This window comes from Podospora pseudoanserina, chromosome 4, assembly GCF_035222485.1.
Source record: "Podospora pseudoanserina strain CBS 124.78 chromosome 4, whole genome shotgun sequence".
NCBI lineage: Eukaryota > Fungi > Ascomycota > Sordariomycetes > Sordariales > Podosporaceae > Podospora > Podospora pseudoanserina.
The window spans coordinates 757,417-776,977 of NC_085923.1; the positions used below are offsets into that span (position 1 = coordinate 757,417).

General features: G+C 54.9%; 8 protein-coding genes across 8 annotated transcripts; 3 read left to right on the forward strand and 5 right to left on the reverse strand.

Annotated features, from left to right (window-relative positions):
* Positions 1-225: 225 nt before the first annotated feature.
* Positions 226-1,468, reverse strand: QC764_402215 (uncharacterized protein). Its single transcript, XM_062946503.1, has 3 exons — positions 811-1,468; positions 635-712; positions 226-486 (listed from the first exon to the last, which is right to left on the reverse strand). Exons 1-3 carry the CDS (start codon positions 1,021-1,023, stop codon positions 478-480), a joined length of 300 nt encoding a protein of 99 aa, XP_062800110.1. The 5' UTR covers positions 1,024-1,468; the 3' UTR covers positions 226-477.
* A 2,772-nt stretch (positions 1,469-4,240) lies between these two features.
* QC764_402219 (uncharacterized protein) lies at positions 4,241-5,116 on the reverse strand (the record flags this gene model as incomplete). Its single annotated transcript, XM_062946504.1, has 2 exons — positions 4,241-4,693; positions 4,769-5,116. 2 exons carry the CDS (start codon positions 5,114-5,116, stop codon positions 4,241-4,243), a joined length of 801 nt encoding a protein of 266 aa, XP_062800111.1.
* A 185-nt stretch (positions 5,117-5,301) lies between these two features.
* On the reverse strand, positions 5,302-7,212 carry QC764_402220 (uncharacterized protein; the record flags this gene model as incomplete). Its single annotated transcript, XM_062946505.1, has 3 exons — positions 6,884-7,212; positions 5,583-6,542; positions 5,302-5,310 (listed from the first exon to the last, which is right to left on the reverse strand). Exons 1-3 carry the CDS (start codon positions 6,977-6,979, stop codon positions 5,302-5,304), a joined length of 1,065 nt encoding a protein of 354 aa, XP_062800112.1. The 5' UTR covers positions 6,980-7,212.
* A 247-nt stretch (positions 7,213-7,459) lies between these two features.
* On the forward strand, positions 7,460-11,515 carry QC764_402230 (uncharacterized protein). The gene is made up of 6 exons (XM_062946506.1): positions 7,460-7,864; positions 7,988-9,264; positions 9,324-9,574; positions 9,638-10,733; positions 10,794-11,408; positions 11,464-11,515. Exons 2-5 carry the CDS (start codon positions 8,768-8,770, stop codon positions 11,026-11,028), a joined length of 2,079 nt encoding a protein of 692 aa, XP_062800113.1. The 5' UTR covers positions 7,460-7,864; positions 7,988-8,767; the 3' UTR covers positions 11,029-11,408; positions 11,464-11,515.
* A 479-nt stretch (positions 11,516-11,994) lies between these two features.
* QC764_0062550 (uncharacterized protein) lies at positions 11,995-12,690 on the forward strand (the record flags this gene model as incomplete). Its single annotated transcript, XM_062940529.1, has 1 exon — positions 11,995-12,690. One exon carries the CDS (start codon positions 11,995-11,997, stop codon positions 12,688-12,690), a length of 696 nt encoding a protein of 231 aa, XP_062800114.1.
* Positions 12,691-13,466: 776 nt separating this feature from the next.
* On the forward strand, positions 13,467-14,111 carry QC764_0062560 (uncharacterized protein; the record flags this gene model as incomplete). Its single annotated transcript, XM_062940530.1, has 1 exon — positions 13,467-14,111. The coding sequence occupies one exon, from the start codon at positions 13,467-13,469 to the stop codon at positions 14,109-14,111; it is 645 nt and encodes a 214-aa protein (XP_062800115.1).
* A 52-nt stretch (positions 14,112-14,163) lies between these two features.
* QC764_0062570 (uncharacterized protein) lies at positions 14,164-16,542 on the reverse strand (the record flags this gene model as incomplete). Its single annotated transcript, XM_062940531.1, has 1 exon — positions 14,164-16,542. One exon carries the CDS (start codon positions 16,540-16,542, stop codon positions 14,164-14,166), a length of 2,379 nt encoding a protein of 792 aa, XP_062800116.1.
* Positions 16,543-17,122: 580 nt separating this feature from the next.
* Positions 17,123-18,523, reverse strand: QC764_402260 (uncharacterized protein; the record flags this gene model as incomplete). The annotated part of the gene is made up of 1 exon (XM_062946507.1): positions 17,123-18,523. The coding sequence occupies one exon, from the start codon at positions 18,521-18,523 to the stop codon at positions 17,123-17,125; it is 1,401 nt and encodes a 466-aa protein (XP_062800117.1).
* Positions 18,524-19,561: the final 1,038 nt, after the last annotated feature.

Here is a 19,561-nt window from a genome sequence, read left to right on the forward strand (position 1 = left end):
TAGGCTATGGAATAAGGATACACATTATACCTACTTAGCAAAGCAATAAAGGAAACTGAAATAAACAATGCAATTGTTCAACTCCCGTGCTCCCGTCCCATGTCTTTTCTACACCATATACGACACCTTGGCGTTGTCTTGGACTCTCTTGCGTGTGGATCTCGCCCAGGGCTTGTCCCTTCTTGTCATTTTCTTGTCAAGAGCTTGTATTTCTTGAAGAAATGTGCCCGGTAGTGTTGGGGAAGCTTATATTGAACCTTCCTGGTTGCGCGTCCCCCAAGAAATAGAGATTAATTGCTGTCAATTGCTACATGCGAACACGGCTGGCCTCGGCACAAACGGCACCGGGGAACACACTCTCCAACTTTTTTAACCAATTACATTTCTTCTGTTGAAATATTTTCCCCCTTCAACTTCCTCCCTCGACCCCTGCAGCCCTAGGCCGCTAGCTTCACATGCCAAGCGATCCTCCTGCATTCAACACTTCTGTTCAAGGCCATGATCGTCAGCAACTGTTCGATTTCTGCGCAGAATACTTTGGATAGATTGAGCGAACGAGACCCTGACGGAGGCACGCGACCGGCCACGTCAACACAACGAAGAAAGAAAGAAAGAAAGAAAAAAAAAAACTTACCTTAGCCGAGGGCTTTGGGCATCCTCTCTGCGATTTCAAGTAGCATCCCTCGAGGTGGGCTGCCTTGCACTCGCACAGCTACGGTAATATCAACATCGAGATAAGTCAGCATGGATACCATACTACGACTCTGACGCTGCCGGCAGAACAGTGTAGATGTAAGAGAGCAAACTCACCGACTTGCCCTGCAGAAACGTCGGACACCGGTCGGGCTCGCAAACACAAGCCAGACGAAAGTCATGCTTGGGGTGTTCGTGCTTGTTGTGCTTGCCTTTGCCCTTGGCAGCTCGCATCTCCAGCATGTTCACGTCGGCCGGTGAGCTCGAGTGAGCCAGCACCGTCGACGAGAAGGCAGCAGCAACTGCAACAGCAACCAATGAGAGCTTCATGCTGGGCAAGCGAGCGAATCAGGCCGAGGTAGCAGCAGCACTTGGGGCGATGAGATGAGATGGTGGTGTGGTTTTGGACGCGCAAATTCTGCTGCTCAAGAAATCTTGGCTATGAGGGGATCAATATATCCAAGCACATCAGAGTAAGCTCCCAAGTTCTAGCCCCGCCTTCGCCCTCAGCTCTGCTTTTTGACGTGGCGACTAGTTAACGCCGTGGACGGTGGTGGCTGCTCCCGCCCTACAACACCACCTTTTTTTTTTTTTTTTTTTTTTTTTTACTTTTCTGAGTTCTGACGCGAGCTTCTGCGCCAGAGGCGGCTGACGGAACAGTCCAGGCACGACGCCAGGCACAAGGCACAGAGGACATGTTCCCACTCTTCCGCTGCCGCGCTGCCCCTCCCATTTCTACTGGACTGAGACCGATTGACACATCACTGACGAGAACTTTTGAGTGTTTATGGCTGAGGTAAGACAAAGCTCAGGCTGGGAGCCCAAAGTTTCCGAGAATCAACCCATCACCCTGTGTAATCGAACGTCGGGCGTAGTACAGCGGAACTCCGTTTTCGATGGTACGTCAAAATGGAATCACGCCAACGTTTTCTTCTTGCGGCACATCCCACCCCCCCCCTCCTCCTTCCTGGTGTAAGGTAGCCCACCGCATCCACCCACCGACCCGAATATCCAACCCCCCCTGAAGCTCCCCCTGCCCCCTGCCCCCTGTCCCCTGTCCCCTGTCCTGTCGCTTCCTCTCTCCCTGGTCCTCGGACCCTCCAACCACAGAAAGTAAAATCGTGGATGAACCGCGCGGCACCCCTCTCTTGCAATTAAAGGGGTGTGAATGAGCCAGGGGGTACAGAAGTGACTCGTCACATTTCCCTTGCATTTATCCAGGAACAGAGATTGTGGAGAAAAACAATGAGGCGAACATGGGGGGCGCATTCGGCCGTGGGAACGGGAACTACGGCGATCTGATGGCCATCCAACCTCACCACCTCACCTCCACTCGCCGGCCTCCACCTCCGCACACCTTACCCCAAAATAAACCTCATGATCGACATGTCTCCAAATTCACCAACTCACATGGCGCTATTGAAGCTCCAGCACTTCAGCCTTCCAGGTTTAAAGCAGGTTTGCCCCCAGCTCATGCATTGCACCTCGTAAACCAAAAAGCCACTCGAATGCTTGTTCGCCCATCATAATCACCACTTCACCGAGTTTCCCGAAACCACCTCATGAGAACCTCGGCATCTCGACAGCCGGGCAGGCCAGGACCCGATGCCAATCGGTGGTGGTGACGTCTGCCCTATGGAGCAACTGTTGACCACGTCAACAAAAAATTGGTCATCACACAAAGATCTTTCCACTTGTAGCAGAATCCTTCGGGGAGAGTTCCCCACCTCTCACATCTCACTTTTTGTTTTCTTCAGTTGTCGTGATTCACGGAAACAGTTTTTCCTCGCTCTCAGGTCAGACCATTCACCTCGTCCAGTCATCATCAACGTCGAAAAGGGGCCCGTGATTACACAACCTCGAGGCCGGTAACAACAGCGTAACAACAGGATTGGCTGAAAAAGGGCCGGTAACGAACAACGCATACACACACACACACACACAGCAGATGTGAAATACGAAGAGTAGATTGCATCCCACACCCCAGCCAGCCCTCTTGCAGAATGCATGCATACTTTATTGTACAGACCTGAGAGCTACATGTTGTACGTAGGTACCTGTAGATGCAAGCTGCGAAAGATGTGATGAGGAAAGCAGGCAACTCAGCTCCCAAAATTATCCGGTCACCAGACACAAAAGACATGTACGGAGAAGATCAATGGAGGCTTGGTTGCCGAAGTGCTCTCAGCTGCTTTACCTGGTACCGGGAGAGAAAGGTGACAACACATTCCCTGGGACCGAACTATTTACCCATCACACGCATGAGCCATGGCACCACCATCTTGAAGATGACCTCATTGCGTTCGAGCCTTATGTTTGCGTGTGCCAAGATGACGGCGGTGAACTTGGTGGTCGTCAATCCTCTGGAGTGTTGCAAAACAGAACACTTTCTACCTACCTAGCTACCTACTAGCAAGATACACAACCAATAGTAACCAAAAACACAAACACAGACACCACAATCCCGTCCCGAGAAACAGGTTCTTGTCCACTTCCATCCCCGCCGCATCGAGTTTGTGCGCGGGGCGCGTGTGCTGTGTGTGTGTTTTCGTCCTTGTTCAACCACACCACCAGACTAACACCGTAAAGGGAACACGCAATTCGAAACCATGTGGTGGAATACAAACTTTGCATCACAGTATCACAAAACAAGGAACATACGGGGGGTTGAGCTACAAGCCATCATCACCAACACGAAGTGCGCGGCCCCAGCTTCGATGGACCAGGTAAACTTCGCCTCCAAGCCCTCATCATGAAAACTTCTCTTTTTTTTTTTGCTTGCCCAGCAGTGAGGAATTCTAGATCTCAATAATCCCTCACCAACACACACCAGCTGAAGTCAAAAGTCGCAGTACACTTCCCCCATCACCAATCGTAGCATCTCCTGAGAAAAACGTGGCGTCCAATCACGATTGATGGCCGTGCAAGGTCTAGAATCTCTGCCTTAGAACCTTACCTGGTAGTGAGGAGGCAAGGAATGGATTGATTGTAACTTTGCAGCAAAAAGCCCCAGTTATCAAAAGACGTCAAGGTCTAGGCTTTGCTGCAGATGGGTTAGGTGTGTCGTCGATGCAGGAATCCAATATGGCTTTGCAACCATCGGGTGGATAGATGCTTCATGATGGATACCTTAGATGGGTTCTAGAACGACAGAAAACAATGCATGGAGGGTTTCGAATGACTGCATGAAAGCTTATTGTTTGCCTCGCCTTGCAGCAAAAAGACAGAATGAAGCAGGCAGTTAGTTCAAGTCTAGAACCTTACAGCTCTCGCTTGTTTACAACAAAGGTTGGATGCATGACAATAGACTCAAGCCCTAAAACGTCATAACAAGGGCCATGTGGTCCATCATTACAATGAGACTCAAGCCTAGAACTAGCGGGAAATTGTCGCCAAAAGTTGCCATGTGGACATAAAAGATGGGGTTTCTACAGGTTAACGAAACGAAACTAGCCCCTTTGTCTAAAATATAGATGACGCTGAATATTCCACCTGCCCCCGGTCTATCATCGCCCACCCAACCCAACCTAACCATCTCTCTCCATCATCAACAACACCCCCCCTCTTCCTCCCCATCCCACTCCTCATCCGCCTCACCCACATACCCCCCCCAACCCCCATCCCAACTCTCATACCCCCCCTCCTCCGTCAAAAAGTGCGCCCCCCACCGCTCCCTCCTCACATCCGCCAATATCCTCTCTTTTTCGTCTCCCTGACAACTATGCGCAATAACCACACTCCTCTCCCTCAACTCTTTTGGTAACTTCTTCACATTCTCCCTCACATAACCCCCCCACCACTCCCTGGCTACATTCTCAAAAACAACCACGTAATCCCCCTTTTCCCAATACCCCTGATCAGGAAAAACCCCCGGGTTATACACCACCACCGCCTCTTCCCCAAGCGCACTCCTTACCTCCCCCGCGGCCTCAGCCATATACCCCACATGGCCCCCATCAGCAGGCGCCTCGTCAAAGAAAATCCCCTTGATATCCACGCCCTATTTTCATTATCATTAGCCAGTGTGTACCACCCCCCGCACTGTGGTTTTTTTTTGGTTTGTTTGTGGACTTACGCAACCCCTCTTCTCACACCCCCAAACTTTATACCTCTCTACATCCCTCCTCATCTCTCCCTGCTCCCTCTTCCCATAGCTGCAGTAGACATACCCCACCAACTTTACATTTTCCACATCCCTCAGCTGTTGAAGCACCCGGACGTAGTTCTCGTCCGGCCTGTCGCCCTCCCCGGGGCCATTGGACGGGTTGACGACGACGAGGAACTGGAGGGTGGGGTGCCGGTTTGCGGCGAGCAGCAGGGGGGTCCAGGCGTCGGGGGAGGGGTAGATGTAGAGGGGGAGGAGGATGAGGGCTTTGTTGTTGTTTTGGGAGGGGGAAGAGAGTTTGGTCATTTTGGTGCCCATTTTGACGGGGAAGAAAAATAAATAAATAAATCAAAAAATAAAAAGTTTATATTAATTTGGTGAGATAAGGTAGAGAGAGGTGAGGTTGTATTCGCGTGCGGGAGTTGGAGTCGGGGTAAATGATAAGGTGGGGAAAAAATAGAGGTGGTGGTGTGTGGTGATGTGTAGTGGTGGGGAGAAATGGTCTATTGCAGCTCTTTTGATCTAAGAAAACAAAAGAAAATAAAAAAATGTCCGCACCACAAAAAAAAGCCAAGGTGGAGACATGATGTGAAATGATGCAAAAAGCGGGGAGGAGGGACGCGGCACCCCAGGGACGATGATGGTGTGCGTGGCTCTGGTGTGTGTGTATGTGTGTGTGTGTGTGTGCGGCAAAGTAAAACAAGAAAGCAAAGAGAGATGATGATCTTCAACGCAATCGTAATTATCAGCCAGAGGAAAACCGCCGCAGCACCTTTGTCCTCACCTGCCTTCCATCGCAGTACTCAGCCCCAAAATTGAGGTTCATCCCCTTGAGAATGGTGCTGAACCCATTCGCCCCTGGGGCGTTGCAGTACGCCTGCTTTTGCTCGGCGTTGGTGTTGAACGGAGCTCCTTCGGGGTACTCAATGTGGAACACGGGCTTGCCCGCGTCGACAAACTGAGAGAAGGTCCTGCAGTCGTTGAACTCGGCGCATTCCTCGTTGACGGCAAACTGCATCCGCGGCAGCATCGTCTTGACAATGTCGCCGGCGTTCTTGAGGCCGATGGCCATGTTGCGCTTGTGAGCCTCGTCGGCGAGGAAGGTCATGAAGGAGACGGAATCCTCCGGTGTCAGGTCCATCCCGTTCTCGTTCTGGTACCCATCGACATTGTCAGGATCGACAGCGTCGCAGCCCATCCTGCTGGCGATTTCGATGCGGCCGACCATGATCTCCCTGATCGCCGGGCTGCTGATGTTGAGCCATCTCTCGTCCGGCCACCCGTCCAGGACAAGGCCGATGTCCTCCTCGGGGAACTTGGACGAGTCAGGACGGTTCTTCTCGTAGGACCCGGCGCTGAAGTAGCAGATGACCTTCTTGTTGAGCTTGTGCAGACTCGACACGGCGCGCGAGTTTTGGTGCATGAACATGTCAATGTCGTACACGTCGACGTCGGGTTCGACAACAGGGTTGTTGGGGTCAATGTCGAGCTTCGCGTTGAGGATGATCTGCCATGACGTGTTGACCTTGGGCTGCCAGATGGTGGTGGGTTGAGGAGCCGGTGGTAGTGAATCGTCGTCTCCTCCGCCGCCGCCCCGGTTCTTGAGACCGAGACCGAGGCCGAGGCCGACAATCAGGACGATGATCAACACGGCGGCCACGGCAGCCAGCACCAGCTTCTGCCGGCGTGACAGCCTCGATTCCCTACTATTCCTCCGCAACCTGCCCTCTTTACCCTCCATTCTCTGTTGTGCCGGTGGCCACAGGTGAGAGGGTTGCTGGTGTGTGAGCGGTGAGGGGAGATGGCGTCGGTGGCGAGACGAGGAGGGACAAAGAGTGGGAGGGGTAGGTATTGGCCTGGAAAAACAGCAGACAACAAACGAGGCAATCAGCAAAGCCTGCGGCGCGCGTGGAACAGCAAGAATTCCAATGCGAAATGCCGGAGGAATGATCGGATTGAAGATCTTGGCAGCCCTCGGAGTCGGGTGTGAGGGGAGCAGGCAACAGAGAGGAATGGAGGCTCGATAGAGATGGCAGAATGCGGGCAGCGGCCAGACGAGACAGACAGCGACTCACTACTACTCACTTTCAGGCGGGTTTGGCGGCAGATGTGACATGCCAAAAAAAGACGTTCGAGAATCAGGATACGAGTTTCGGCTTTGCGCCCTGCCGAGAGACACATCCACGCCCACGCGCTCAAGGTGGAAATGGTGTTTGTGATGGAGACGATGGTCGACCCTCTTCGAGACGTCTCGGTCTCGTCCACGCTGCGCGCTGCGACTGGCGGGCGTCACCGAGAGAGAGATCGACAGACAGAAAGAAAAGTCGCTGCCACTGTCGCTGAGGTGGTGGTAGTCGTGTCTGTGATGGTCGGTGGGGTAGGATTCGTGGCTGCCCCCCCCCCTCCCAGCCGCCCTGCGACGGCACCGAAGCGGAAAAGATGGCTGCCAAGATTCCACGTTGACAGGGGAGGAGGGGCAGGGGAGGGGCGGGCTGGCAGGGGAACACAAGAGCTAGAGGTCCGTTCCGAACACCCATGAGGTCGAGGTATTTCACGATAGATGCATAACGCCGATCTCTCCAGACGCCCCCCAGACGCCCAAAGATGACGGCCGATGCAACCTCGACGGTCAAGGGTCCCCTCCCTCTTTTCCCTCTTCCCCACACTTGCTTTTTCTTTTCTTTTCTTTGGGGTCGAGGTTCTATTTCCGGCTGTTGTTGCGCTGTTGTTGAGCCTGAATGTGCCCTGATTCTAGAGTGATAGCCGACGGCTTACATGAGCTGAAATGGGTCCATGTCTTTTATTCTGCAAATTCTGCAGTTTTTTGCGTGGTTTTTTTTCGTCTCCCTTGTTCAGTCATCAAACAAGTGTCAAGATGATGATGATGATGACGACAACGACGGCTTCTTCCAGTCTTCCAGCCATGGAAGTCTTACCTTGCCGGGAACTCAGGTGAGTCAAGAGACCAGCTCAAAGTCGGCCAGCCATGCATTAGGGCTCTATTCGCGGCTGTCACCGACGCATTCATTGGGCCATTCCGAGGGAATATTGGTTCTTCGCATTCCTGTACGCAAGGCTCCGAACGACTGGACACCCACCAGCACCGGCCCATGACCAACATCATACATCCATGGTCCATAGGGCCTAGCGTGGCTGTCGCTGACTGCCGTCCGTTGGAAGTTGGAAAAGCAAAGTTCCACCGGCCGGCCACTCACGTATCGCACTCGCATGCACCCGGGCCCAGCAGGCACCCTTCGACGACGGTGTCGGATCCCCGGGTCCATGTCGACGTTCAAACGTCCGGTCCACACCAGACGTCCACATGTCACGCACTTCGTGTTCCCCTTAGCTCCTTTTCTTTCTTGTTCTCGGTCTTGATATTGCGGCCTGAACGTCCAAATAGGGTAATCTTGTTGTCCGCTGTGGTGTAGCACCGTCAGCGCCTCTTCTCGGCGCGTCCACGCCGTGCAAGCCGAATCCCACATGTCTTTGCCTTCAGGCACTGGAGTTGGAAGAGAAGAAATCCAATAGTCTGTGCCCTCGCCGACGTCGCCCCCCGAAAGCCATCCGGAACACTAAGGGCCACCAAGGACCACACCTCATTTCCTTTTGGTCAGTCAGTGCCGTACTGTGTAGGGTAACAAATCCAATACTGGCAGCTTGTGGCTGGCAAGGGGGCCCGTCCAGATCATCCACGTTCGCTAGCTTTGCTCACTTCTCACAATCCGAGCGAGAGGCTGAGAAAGAGGGGCGTAGTCTCGGTCGAAGCTGGCCGCCAGTACTTATTCGAGATCCAACCCAACCTGTTCGGAACCACCATCAAGCACCAACGACACTCGTTCCTGTCGCACCTTGTTACCCGGCAGGTCAGGGAGTTTGCCTTGCCTCACGGTATCGGTCATTGTTTGGGCCAGTCAGTCGCCCTTCAGACGTTCGCTCCTTGTTCGCTCCTTTCCCGCTCTCCCCATCATGATCTTCCGTAGGGCTGCAGCAGTTCTCGGAGGCATCTTGGCGCTAGGTCAAGGTGCCTGTGTGAAGGCTGCCCTCTCCACCTCCAATACCATCTTGGTCCTGGCCCGTGATGCCGCTTCCGCCACCTCGGCCACCTCTGGCCTCCAAGGTTACGGCATCCCATACGAGGTCCTCCTTGTACCTCAGTCCGGTGCCACTCTGCCTCCGCTCAACTCCTCAGCAGAGTCCGGCAACTACGGTGGCTTCATTGTGCTCAGCGAGCTGGCCTATAACCTTCCCGGTGGCTGGGGCAGCGCCGTCACCCCCGCCCAATGGCAGACCATCTACAACTACCAGACCACCTTCGGAGCTCGCATGGTGCGTCTCGATGTGTTCCCCAGCACCGATCTTGGTGTCACTCTTGCCGTCCCGAATGCTGGGTGCTGCAACACGGGTGTCGAGCAGCTCATCAGCATCAGCTCGACCGCTGATTTCCCCACGGCCAACATCAAGACGTGAGTGCCTGCCAACCTTGAGATATCACGAAGCACAGCCCTGCTAACCATGCAAGCAGCGGTGCTGGTGTAAGCACACAAGGTCTCTGGCACTACCCAGCCACCATCATCAACTCTACTCTTGCCAAGCAGGTGGCTACTTTTGCTCCTTCTTCGGATGGCACCTTCACCACCACCACGACTGCTGCCATCATCAACGACTATGGACGTCGGAAGCAGATGGTCTGGTTCATGTCGTGGGCTACCGACTGGGCCCAGGGTCCCAACTTCCTGCAGCACGCCTACATCCACTGGTTGACCCGCGGTGTCTGTAAGTGCTCTTTCGTTTTCTTGTCGATACCTGCCCGAAAATGCTGACTCGGTCATGCTTCAGTCCTCGGAAAGCGCAAGATCTATCTAAGCACGCAGGTGGATGACATGCACTTGGCCACGGGCTTGTACCGCCCAGTCAACACCGAGTTCCGTGCTCGCGTGAGCGACATGGTCCAGCATGCTACCTGGCAAACCAACCTCAACTCCCGTCTTCCTGCCGGGTCCAACTACTTTGTCGAGATTGCTCACAACGGCAACGGTGACATCGAAAACGCCATTACTCAGCCCGGCGGAACCACCACGTGCAATCCCAACGAGCCCGTGTGGTACGATACACCACCCGACACTCCTCTCGAGTTCCAGAAGCCCCTCGGCACCGGAACCAATGTCTGGCCCAGCAGCTGGACAACCTACCCGTGGTCCTTGACCTGTGCCAAGCTGGATCCCCTCGCCACCTGGTTCAACACCAACCCCAACACCTTTGCCCACCTGTCCCACACCTTCACTCACCTGGAGCTCAACAACGCCACCTACTCCGACGCCGACAAGGAGATCAAGTTCAACAAAGCCTGGCTCCAGCAGCTCGGCCTCTGGACAGCCAGCAAGGTCTCCCAAGCCGGCCTTGTTCCTCCTGCTATCACCGGCCTCCACAACGGCGATGTCATCCGCGCCTGGTGGGACAACGGCATCCGCTACGTCGTCGGCGACAACACCCGGCCCCCCCTCCGCCACCCGTCCAACTCGTTCTGGCCTCGCATCTCCAACGTCGCCGACAACGGCTACGCCGGCCTGACCATCATCCCACGCTGGGCCACCACCATCTATTATAATTGCGACACGGCCTTTTGCACCACGCAGGAGTGGATCGACACCTCGGGCGGCAGCGGCACCTTTGCCAACCTCATCAACGACGCCCGCGCCGTCAACACCCGCTACCTCCTCGGCCTCCACCACGACCCCTTCATGTTCCACCAGGCCAACATGCGCACCGGCGACGTGGACTCGTACACGGTCGGCCCCGTCACCGGCAACCTCTCTCTCCTGCAGATCTGGGTCGAGGTGATCGCGCAGGAGATGACGCGGTTGACCAACTGGCCTATTGTTACCAAGAAGCACGACGACATTGGCAAGCTGTTTGTCGATCGCCAGACTCTGGAGTAAGTTTCTGTGTCACCCCAAGTTTTAAGATTAAATGCTGACTGTCATCATCAAAATAGCAACTGCGCCCCCAAGCTGCGCTACAACTACGCCGCCAACGGCAACACCATCACCTCTGTCACTGTCACGGCCAACGGGAACAGCTGCAGCGTCCCCGTGCCGGTGACCGTGAGGGGTGGTGCTACCGGGTCGGGGACGACGGTTGATGCTGTGGGGAGCGAGCCGCCTATCTACTGGACCACTCTGAGCGGGTCCGCGAGGACGTTGACGCTCAGCTCGCCGGCTGTTATCTAGAGGTTTTGGGGAGCATTTTGTATTGTTTTTGATATCATTCATCGGAGGGTTATATAATTTACCTTTGGGCTTTAAAAGGAGACTGGATTATTATTTGTTGGGTTGAATTATCATTATCTAGTGAATGAGAGACCTCTTTCAGGATGGGATTTGCTGTGACGTGGTAAGGTGTGAGAAGCCTGGGTGAGAGAGCATTGTCCCTGGTAAGCTGCTGCGAGTGATATGAGTCAGGCGTCCAGCAGGAGACATCCAGAATGTTTATTGACTCGGTCTCTTTGTATGGTTGCTTCAGGATGTAAGGTATCATGGGGTGCTTTGCTGTTTTCTCATGAGCATTTCTCCTCATGGAGATGCGATCCCCTTGAATATGTGGACATACTGTGATCAAGCACGAGCAGATAATCATCTTGTTCCGCAAGCTAATCTTCACAACAGACGAATTTTTTAATTGTAAAAAGCGTCAATCACATACTCTTGGCAGTTTCTAGTCTACCTCGGCTGTTTTACTTGAGGAACATCCTCTTCGATCGCACTGTCAAATCTGCAGTTCCTCCCATCGCGATTGGGCAATGTTCATTCGGCGCCATGTCTATCCTCATCAAAGACTCAGTGTCGATACCTCATAATGGGGCAACTGCAATTATCAGAGTTCAACCCAACACAAAGAAAGCCCTGATTGCGGAATTCTTAGCGGAGCTCCGTGATTCGAGAAGCTCAAAACAGTGGAATGTTCAACAGGTAGGCTATGGCTCTTTGTCTGCTTCCCCTTCTTTGTATCTGCAAAGTTCCCAAACTCTACACTTTTGTCAACCACGATGGTTGCAATATTTTTTCCACCGCCAAGTCGACCGTGACAGCAGCTGGATACCGCAACACAGGCCACAGAAGAATCAATGATTGCCTATCCAAGCAGCATCACGAAGAAGCCAAAACAGCATCACCAGCCAGCCAAACAGCACTCAAACCATGAACGCCCGAGAAAAAACAACCCAAATCTACCCCCTAACCCTCACCCTGAACTCGCCCTCCTCCCCCACCTACAATCCCACCCTCTCCCTCTCCCTACCTTCAACCCTTTCCCCAAGTCGAATACCGACCCCCCAACCATCACCCAATCTCTCCGCTCTCCCAATTTTACTCCCTGGTAATTCCCAAACAACCCTCCACCTCCCCCCATCAACCACAATCCTCCTACTAACCAACCTCCCCTTTATCCTATCTTCCCTTCCCCCTAACATCCCCCTACCCACCCTCCTCCCCCCCCTCCTCCCCTTCCGCCGGATTGCCATCCCGTTCCATCCCACTCTCACTCCTGAAGACCTGCTTCCCCTCTGGCCGTTCCACTTCCCTCATGTGGAGGACATATACATCGTGGCAGACGCTTCCACGCACCCGGATACTTTACGAAGAAACAAGGCCTACCAACCAGATGTGCTGGAGAGTTTTGTAATGTTGGGGGACGGGCGGGGGGGGGAAAGGAAGGCGTATGATGTCCATGGGGACGGGGAGGACAGGGCTTGGGTTATTGGGACGGGGGTCGGGACGGGGGATTGGGTTGTCAAGGGGTTGAATGAGGGGTTTTGGAGACGGGGGGTGGTTATGGGGAGGGGGGGGTTGGGGACGGGGCCGAGGGTGGGGTTGGTTGGGTTGGTTACCGAGTAGGGAGGGGGAGCGATGAAGGGGATTATGGTGGGTGATGAGGTTTTGGGTTGGTTTTGGTTTTATGAAGGGGGTCTTGTAGGAGGTTGGGGTTGGGGTGGAGAGGTTAATCTCCCGTCGTTGTTGGAACTAGCTCTCAACAGAAGGAGGCTCCGGTCAAATATCACACCGTTTTTGCTCTTGACGAGAATCTGTGGTCCTGGTCAGTGGTAAAACGGACTACCTACCTGCATGACGTCGGTCCTACGAAAGATTGATCGTGGGCAACAAGACCCCTTTTCCATCCTCAGTCCCTGTCAGAGGTCATGGTGAGGTCACCCGCCGGTGTCATCACCAACCAGTGGAAGTGCCCAAAACAACCCCCAGAGAAACATCTCGTCCACCCAACATCTTGCGAGTTGGATGACTACCTACCTGCTTGTTAGCAATGCCCCCCGAAACCACCAGCCCGTCCACCCGGATCGCCATCGTCGGCGCCGGCCAGGTCGGCGGCGCGGTCGCCTACGCGCTCATCCTCGGCTCCGTCGCGCGAGAGCTCCTCCTAGTCGATGTTAAGGTAGACCTTAGAGACGCCCAGGTCCGCGACCTCTCCGACGTCGCCTACGCCACCGGCGCCGGCATGCGTGTCCGTGCAGCTACGCACCACGAGGCAGGGCAGTGCGACATTGTAATTATCACTGCAGGGTCGAGATATGGGTTTGGTAAGGAAACATTCCAAACCAAAAAACGGTTTGTGCTCCTTTGTTAAACAAATCATAGGCGAAACCAGCATCCAGCATATGCACCGCAACGCCTCGGTGATCCGCAACGTGGTCAAGGCCATGACGCCCTTCCGTTCAGACGCCATCGTCCTCGTCGTCTCCAACCCGGTCGATCTCCTCACCTCGATTGCTCAAGAGCTTGCCGGGCTGCCCAAGTTCCAGGTCTTTGGCTCCGGGACGTTCCTCGAGTCGGTCCGAATCCGGGGTTTGCTGGCGGAAAAGGCCGGGGTGGCCGCCAGCTCGATCCAGCTGTTTGTTTTGGGCGTTCATGGCGACGGTCAGGTGGTTGCTTGGTCGTCGGCGACCATCAACGGCATCCCCCTCGACAAGGTGCTCTCGCCCGACACGTTTGGACATCAGGAGCTTGCAAAAGAGTGTAAAGAGAGAGCCGAGGCCATCTTCACGGCCAAGGGGGCCACGCCGTTTGGGACTGGGTCTGTTGTGGCGAGTATCTGCGCTTCGATCCTCTTCGACAAGAGGGAGGTAAGGCCCGTTAGCCATTTCCAGCCGGAATTCGATTGCTGTTTCAGCCTGCCGGTGGTTCTCGGGAGGAAGGGGATCATGAAGACGATTGAGATGCCGCTGGGGAGTGACGAGAATGCGGCCATTGCTAGGTCTGCGCACCGGCTGAAGAGCACGATAGAGCTTACGGATAAGAAGTAAGGAGATGAGCTGTATATACAATGTTTCACATACATACCTACGCAAGGAATTCTCAGGGCTTTTCACTATCAACTACATGCCTCTTGACAGCAAGAAAGCTGTCAGGAATCACCGAAATGGAATCAATCCCAGCCTCGACCAAAAACCTCGCAAACTCTGGGTGATCACTCGGCGCCTGCCCACAAATGCCCACCTTTGACCCCCTCTCCCTCGCCACCCGGATCACCCTCGCAATCATCCACTTGACCGCCTCATCCTGCTCATCAAACAAATCAGCCAACAACCCCGAGTCCCTATCTACCCCCAAAGTCAACTGCGTCAAGTCATTCGACCCGATGGAAAACCCGTCAAAATGCTCCGTGAACCTCTCGGCCAAGATAACATTCGACGGTATCTCGCACATGACATAAACCTTCAGCCCTCCCTCCCCGCGCCGCAGCCCATTCTCCGCCATGACATCCAGCACCTTCTTCGCCTCATCCACCGTCCGGCAGAACGGCACCATCACCACCGCGTTGGTGAATCCCATCACCTCGCGCAGCTGCTTGATGGCCCGACACTCGAGCGCGAAACCGTCGCGGTAGCGCGGGGAGTAGTACCTCGACGCGCCGCGGAAGCCAAGCATGGGGTTTTCTTCCAAAGGCTCAAACTCAGCGCCGCCGATCAGGCCCGCGTACTCGTTTGTCTTGAAATCGCTGAGGCGGATGATGGTCGGTCTGGGGAAAAAGGTCGCGCAGAGGGCCGCCAGGCCGTGGGCGAGCTTGTCGACAAAGTAATCCGGTTTGTGGGGGTACCCAACCGTCAGCTTGACGATTTGGTCTTGGACCTTCTCGTCCTTGAGCCTGTCAAAATGTACCAGCGCCATGGGGTGGACCTGGATGGCGTTGGAGACGACAAACTCCATCCTTGCCAGGCCGATGCCGTCGGCGGGGAGGCGCCACCAGCGGTATGCCGCGGAGGGGTTGGCAAGGTTGAGCATGATGTTTGTCCGGACGGGCGGGAGGTCGGTGAGGTCGACTGTTGTGGTGGTGATGTCGGAAACGCCCTCGTAGACAAAACCGACGTCGCCTTCGGCGCACGAGACGGTGACTTCCTGGTCGGTGTGCAGCACGTAGGTGGCGTCGCCTGTGCCCACCACGGCCGGGACACCAAGCTCGCGGCTGACGATGGCGGCGTGGGAGGTGCGGCCGCCGTGGTCGGTGATGATGGCTGCCGCGCGCTTCATGATGGGCACCCAGTCTGGGTCGGTTGCCACCGTCACCAGGATGGAGCCGTCGATGAACCTGTCGATGTCTTTGGCGTCTTCGATGAGACAGAGGTGGCCTGCCACCGCGGCATCACCGATCGACAGACCCGTGGCTAGAGCACGCCCCTTCTTTTTGACACTGTACGTTTTGAGGACGGCAGGGTCCTGACGGGAGTGCACCGTCTCGGGTCGGGCCTGGACGATGAACAGCTCGCCTGTGATGCCATCCTTGGCCCATTCCATGTCCATCCCACAGCCGTAGTGCTTCTCAATGGTGCAAGCCAAGCGTGCCAACGCGAGAATCTCGTCGTCGGTAAGAACAAACGCCGCGCGCTCGGCTTTGGAGGTGGGAACATTGCGAGTGGGCTGGTGGTGACTCCGTCCAAGGACCATCTTGGTCGCCTTGCCGCCTAGCTTCTTGTGGATGATTGGGACCAGACCGGTGTCGTTCAGAAGCGGCTTGAAGACTTGATACTCGTCCGGGTTTACGGTTCCTTGCACAATGTTCTCCCCAAGACCCCAGGCGGCGTTGATGAGCACGACTTTGTCGAACCCGCTCTCCGTGTCAATGGAAAACATGACGCCAGAACCACCGGCATCCGAGCGGACCATTTGCTGTACACCGACTGAGAGGGCAATGCTGGTGTGGTCAAATCCCTTGGTCTGGCGGTAGCTAATGGCTCGGTCGGTAAACAGCGAGGCATAGCATCGGCGACAGGCGTCCAGAAGCCGGTCTTCGCCAGTAATGTTCAAGTACGACTCCAGCTGGCCGGCAAAGCTAGCGTCAGGAAGATCCTCAGCCGTCGCGCTGGACCGGACGGCAACAGGCAGGTTATCAATCCGAGCCTCGGCCGAGAGCTTCTTGTAGGCGGTGGTGATGGCGGCCGCCGCATCAGCCGGCCACTCGCCGCGGATGAACAATCGACGGACTGCCCGGCCCGTCTCGGCAAGGGTCTCGCGCCCGGCCTGCCATTCCGCCAACAAACTACCAATTTTCTCTCGGATCCCGTTGCCGTCAACGTACTGCCAGTAGGCGTGAGAGGTGGTCGCAAACCCAGGCGGCACGGGAATGCCCTGGCTTGCGAGACGGCTGATCATCTCGCCCAAGGACGAGATTTTCCCGCCGACCAGCGCGACATCACCGCGTGCCAGATGTTTAAAGTCACAAACCAAGACGGTAGACATCTTCAAGGATGTTGACGATGGCCGGATACAGCCGTACCGCAAGATGAGAGTCGGCGGGAAGTGACAAGATCGTCTTAGCATATGCTTCATAAGAGAAAGCTTTGGTAGAGAGTTCTAGACCTTATAAGCCACTTCATTACTCGAAGCATTTGGGGGGTGCAGAGGAGGAGGAGAGGTGTCCAGCTCACTCGCTGTGTCCATCCAACAATACCTCCGTTGTCATGACTCCGCGATGGAGTGATCATCCGGTCGTCGCACCGGCGTAAAGAAGAGCCATGTTCAGGATGACGTTAGCGGTTCGTATCTAGGGGCCAATGCTACGGGACACAGTATGAGGCTTACCCATTGAACGGTCTACCTTTACTAAAAGTACCTAGGTACACAATCACCCGTCCCTGATCATGCTGAACAAGACTCGGTCTCCCAACTTTGCAAAAGCAATGAAGCGGACCATGGAGAATATGTTGAAATAATTAATTACTAAGCAAAAGAGGTATATAGGAACAAAAACAATAATTGCAACACTGCCTGGCAGCAGTGTCCATCCACACTGTCGACACATTCACCGTGCTTCAAGATCTTAACCAGACTGGTACATACCCACAGCATACACATGAGGGTTCAGCTGGGTAAGGTTGTAAGGAGTAACATAAAGATCCAAGTCTGTCAAGACCAAAAAGATGGTACCGTTGACAGCCGGATCACCAGCAAACGTCTCCATGTTGGGCTGCACAGTCCAGGCGGTGTTGTTCTGGATCTCCTCCAGGGGAGTGTAAGTGACGTTGAGCTGACTGACCCAAGCGGCAAAGACAGGCGGGTTGGCACTCGTGCTGGTGATGTAGCTGTTGTTGGGGCCGACAGGGAAACCAGGCTCGTCCCACTGGAGGAAGACCTGACGGCCTGGGTAGGAGAGAGGGTTGGTGCGGTTGTTGGTGATGCCAGGGGAGCAGTTCACGCCCTCCTCAGTGCTGTTGATGCAGTCCTCGTCGTCCTCAATATCAGCAGTGCTGAGGGTGTTGGTGTAGCCGCCAGTGGTCTCATTCCAGGCGTTGGAGCCATTGATGCGAGCGGGGTTGGGCTGGTTGAGGATGTGAAGGGCAGGGAAGTTCTGCCAGACCAGGCGGGTCTGGTTGGCGGGGCAGGATGAGATGTAAGGCGCCAGCAAGGTCCAGGCCCAGGACTGGGGGATGCCGACCTCGAACCACTCGGGCATGGGGAACAAGCCCTCGAACTGGCGGAAGATCATCTGCTGACGGGCCTCGGTGGTGATGCTCTGGAGGAGCATCTGTCCAACATCATGAGCATTGAGGTGGTTGAGGAAGCCGTAGACGCCAGCTTCGCCGTACCGGGTCAGCTTCTGGGAAAAGTCAATGTACTCGCGGACATTGGTGACTGGGTAGTTGTAGCTGCACTGGACTGGAGCAGAGGGGCCGAGCATGTTGCTGAGAAGAGTGGCATGGCCGACTTCTTGCTCAGCCATGAACTGGAGAAGGTAGCGATCCTCAGCCTTCAGACCAGCCTCCTCGAACTCCTCTTCAGAAAAGGTCGCAAGCCCCCAGTGAAAGAGATCGAGCTCGATCCATTCTTGGTAGAGTGCCAGGGCAATGGACTCGTAGTCAAAGTCGGAGAGCACGCGATACACAGGGGCGGATCCGTTCGTTCCCACACCGCCGGAAGGCGTGTATGGTGCTGGGAGCGGAGCGTGTAGCTCGCCGTCACTTGGATAGTCAAACGCGTTGGGTCCAGGGGGCAAAGCTGGGATGGAGGGGGCAAGAACATCGGTGGTCTTGGCTCCAGTGGTGGTGGGTGGTGGCCCGGTGTATGGGCCGTGATCCGTAACATTGCTGTGTGGTCTGACGGGAGGAGTGAAGGCGGGTGTTGAGGTAAAAGTGGTGGTTGGTTCGGAGACGATAGGAACTGCCAAAGACCGGACAGTTAGAGAGAGCAGGGCAGTGCCCACGGAGAGCTTGTAGGCGACCATGTTTGCGACTGACGGCTTGCCAGATTGTGTGAGTAGTGTCTGATGTATCACAGCGTGGAGCAACACAGTGGTCAGGAGGGTGAATCTGATCTTATAACCTCCAGGCGGCCCGAGCTGTCGGAGCCTTGAGCCGGAAATCAGGCCGTCGGTGTGTGTGCCCTGCTCAGAGATTTCTAACCGTCCCATCATCGACTTGATCCTCCCATCCCGGTGCCCCCGCCCAATCCGGTGGAGATTTCCTGGAAAGGAGAGGCTGTCCTTCAAAGACATTTGAGGTCATGACGCACGATCTGCAGGTGGTCGAAAATATGGATGGTATGTCGAAGTCGTCATCCAATTTTCTGTTCCGGCGGTGCTACCCTGTGCAGGGGCAGCCCCGATCGGGGCGTCCTCTCACGGAGAAGGGGAATGGGGAGAGCGGGATGGAGCCACATTTGCATCGATCTGTGGTTGCCGCCGTGGTTGAAAGTGGCCCAGAAGTGGCAGAGTTGAAGGGAAAAAGTGATGACATTATGATTGCTCCACCAGGTGGCCAGATGTCTTGGCAGCTGCCTTGGCCTGGACAACTGCCGGGGACGAAGCTCTGGGCTTCTGTTCTCCCTCAACAAGAGTCGAACAAGCACAACGAGGTAAAGATATCGTTGCACAAAGAGACCGCTCAATCGAGATTCCGGGCTAGACGACCAGAGGAATGCTGCCGCAGCCGGCGTGGCTGAACAGGGTTCACTTCTGTTGATCAACAATGGGTGGCTTGGCGCTGGCGATGATAAGATGGGCAAGATTGATAAGATTAGGCCACACAGCTTATCATGGCTACGTCCGCTGATTGGCCATGCCGACCTATAACCTCGTGCTTGCATTAAATGCAATGTCATGCGATGTTGATTGAACGTCCCTGAATCAGATATGTTGGATATGTATATTCAATCATCCGATGACAATGGTCATAAGTAGATCAATCATCAAATATTTGTACAATCACCAACTACAACTAAATACACATACCCCTTTCCTCAGCTTCACCTTTTTTTTCCCCAT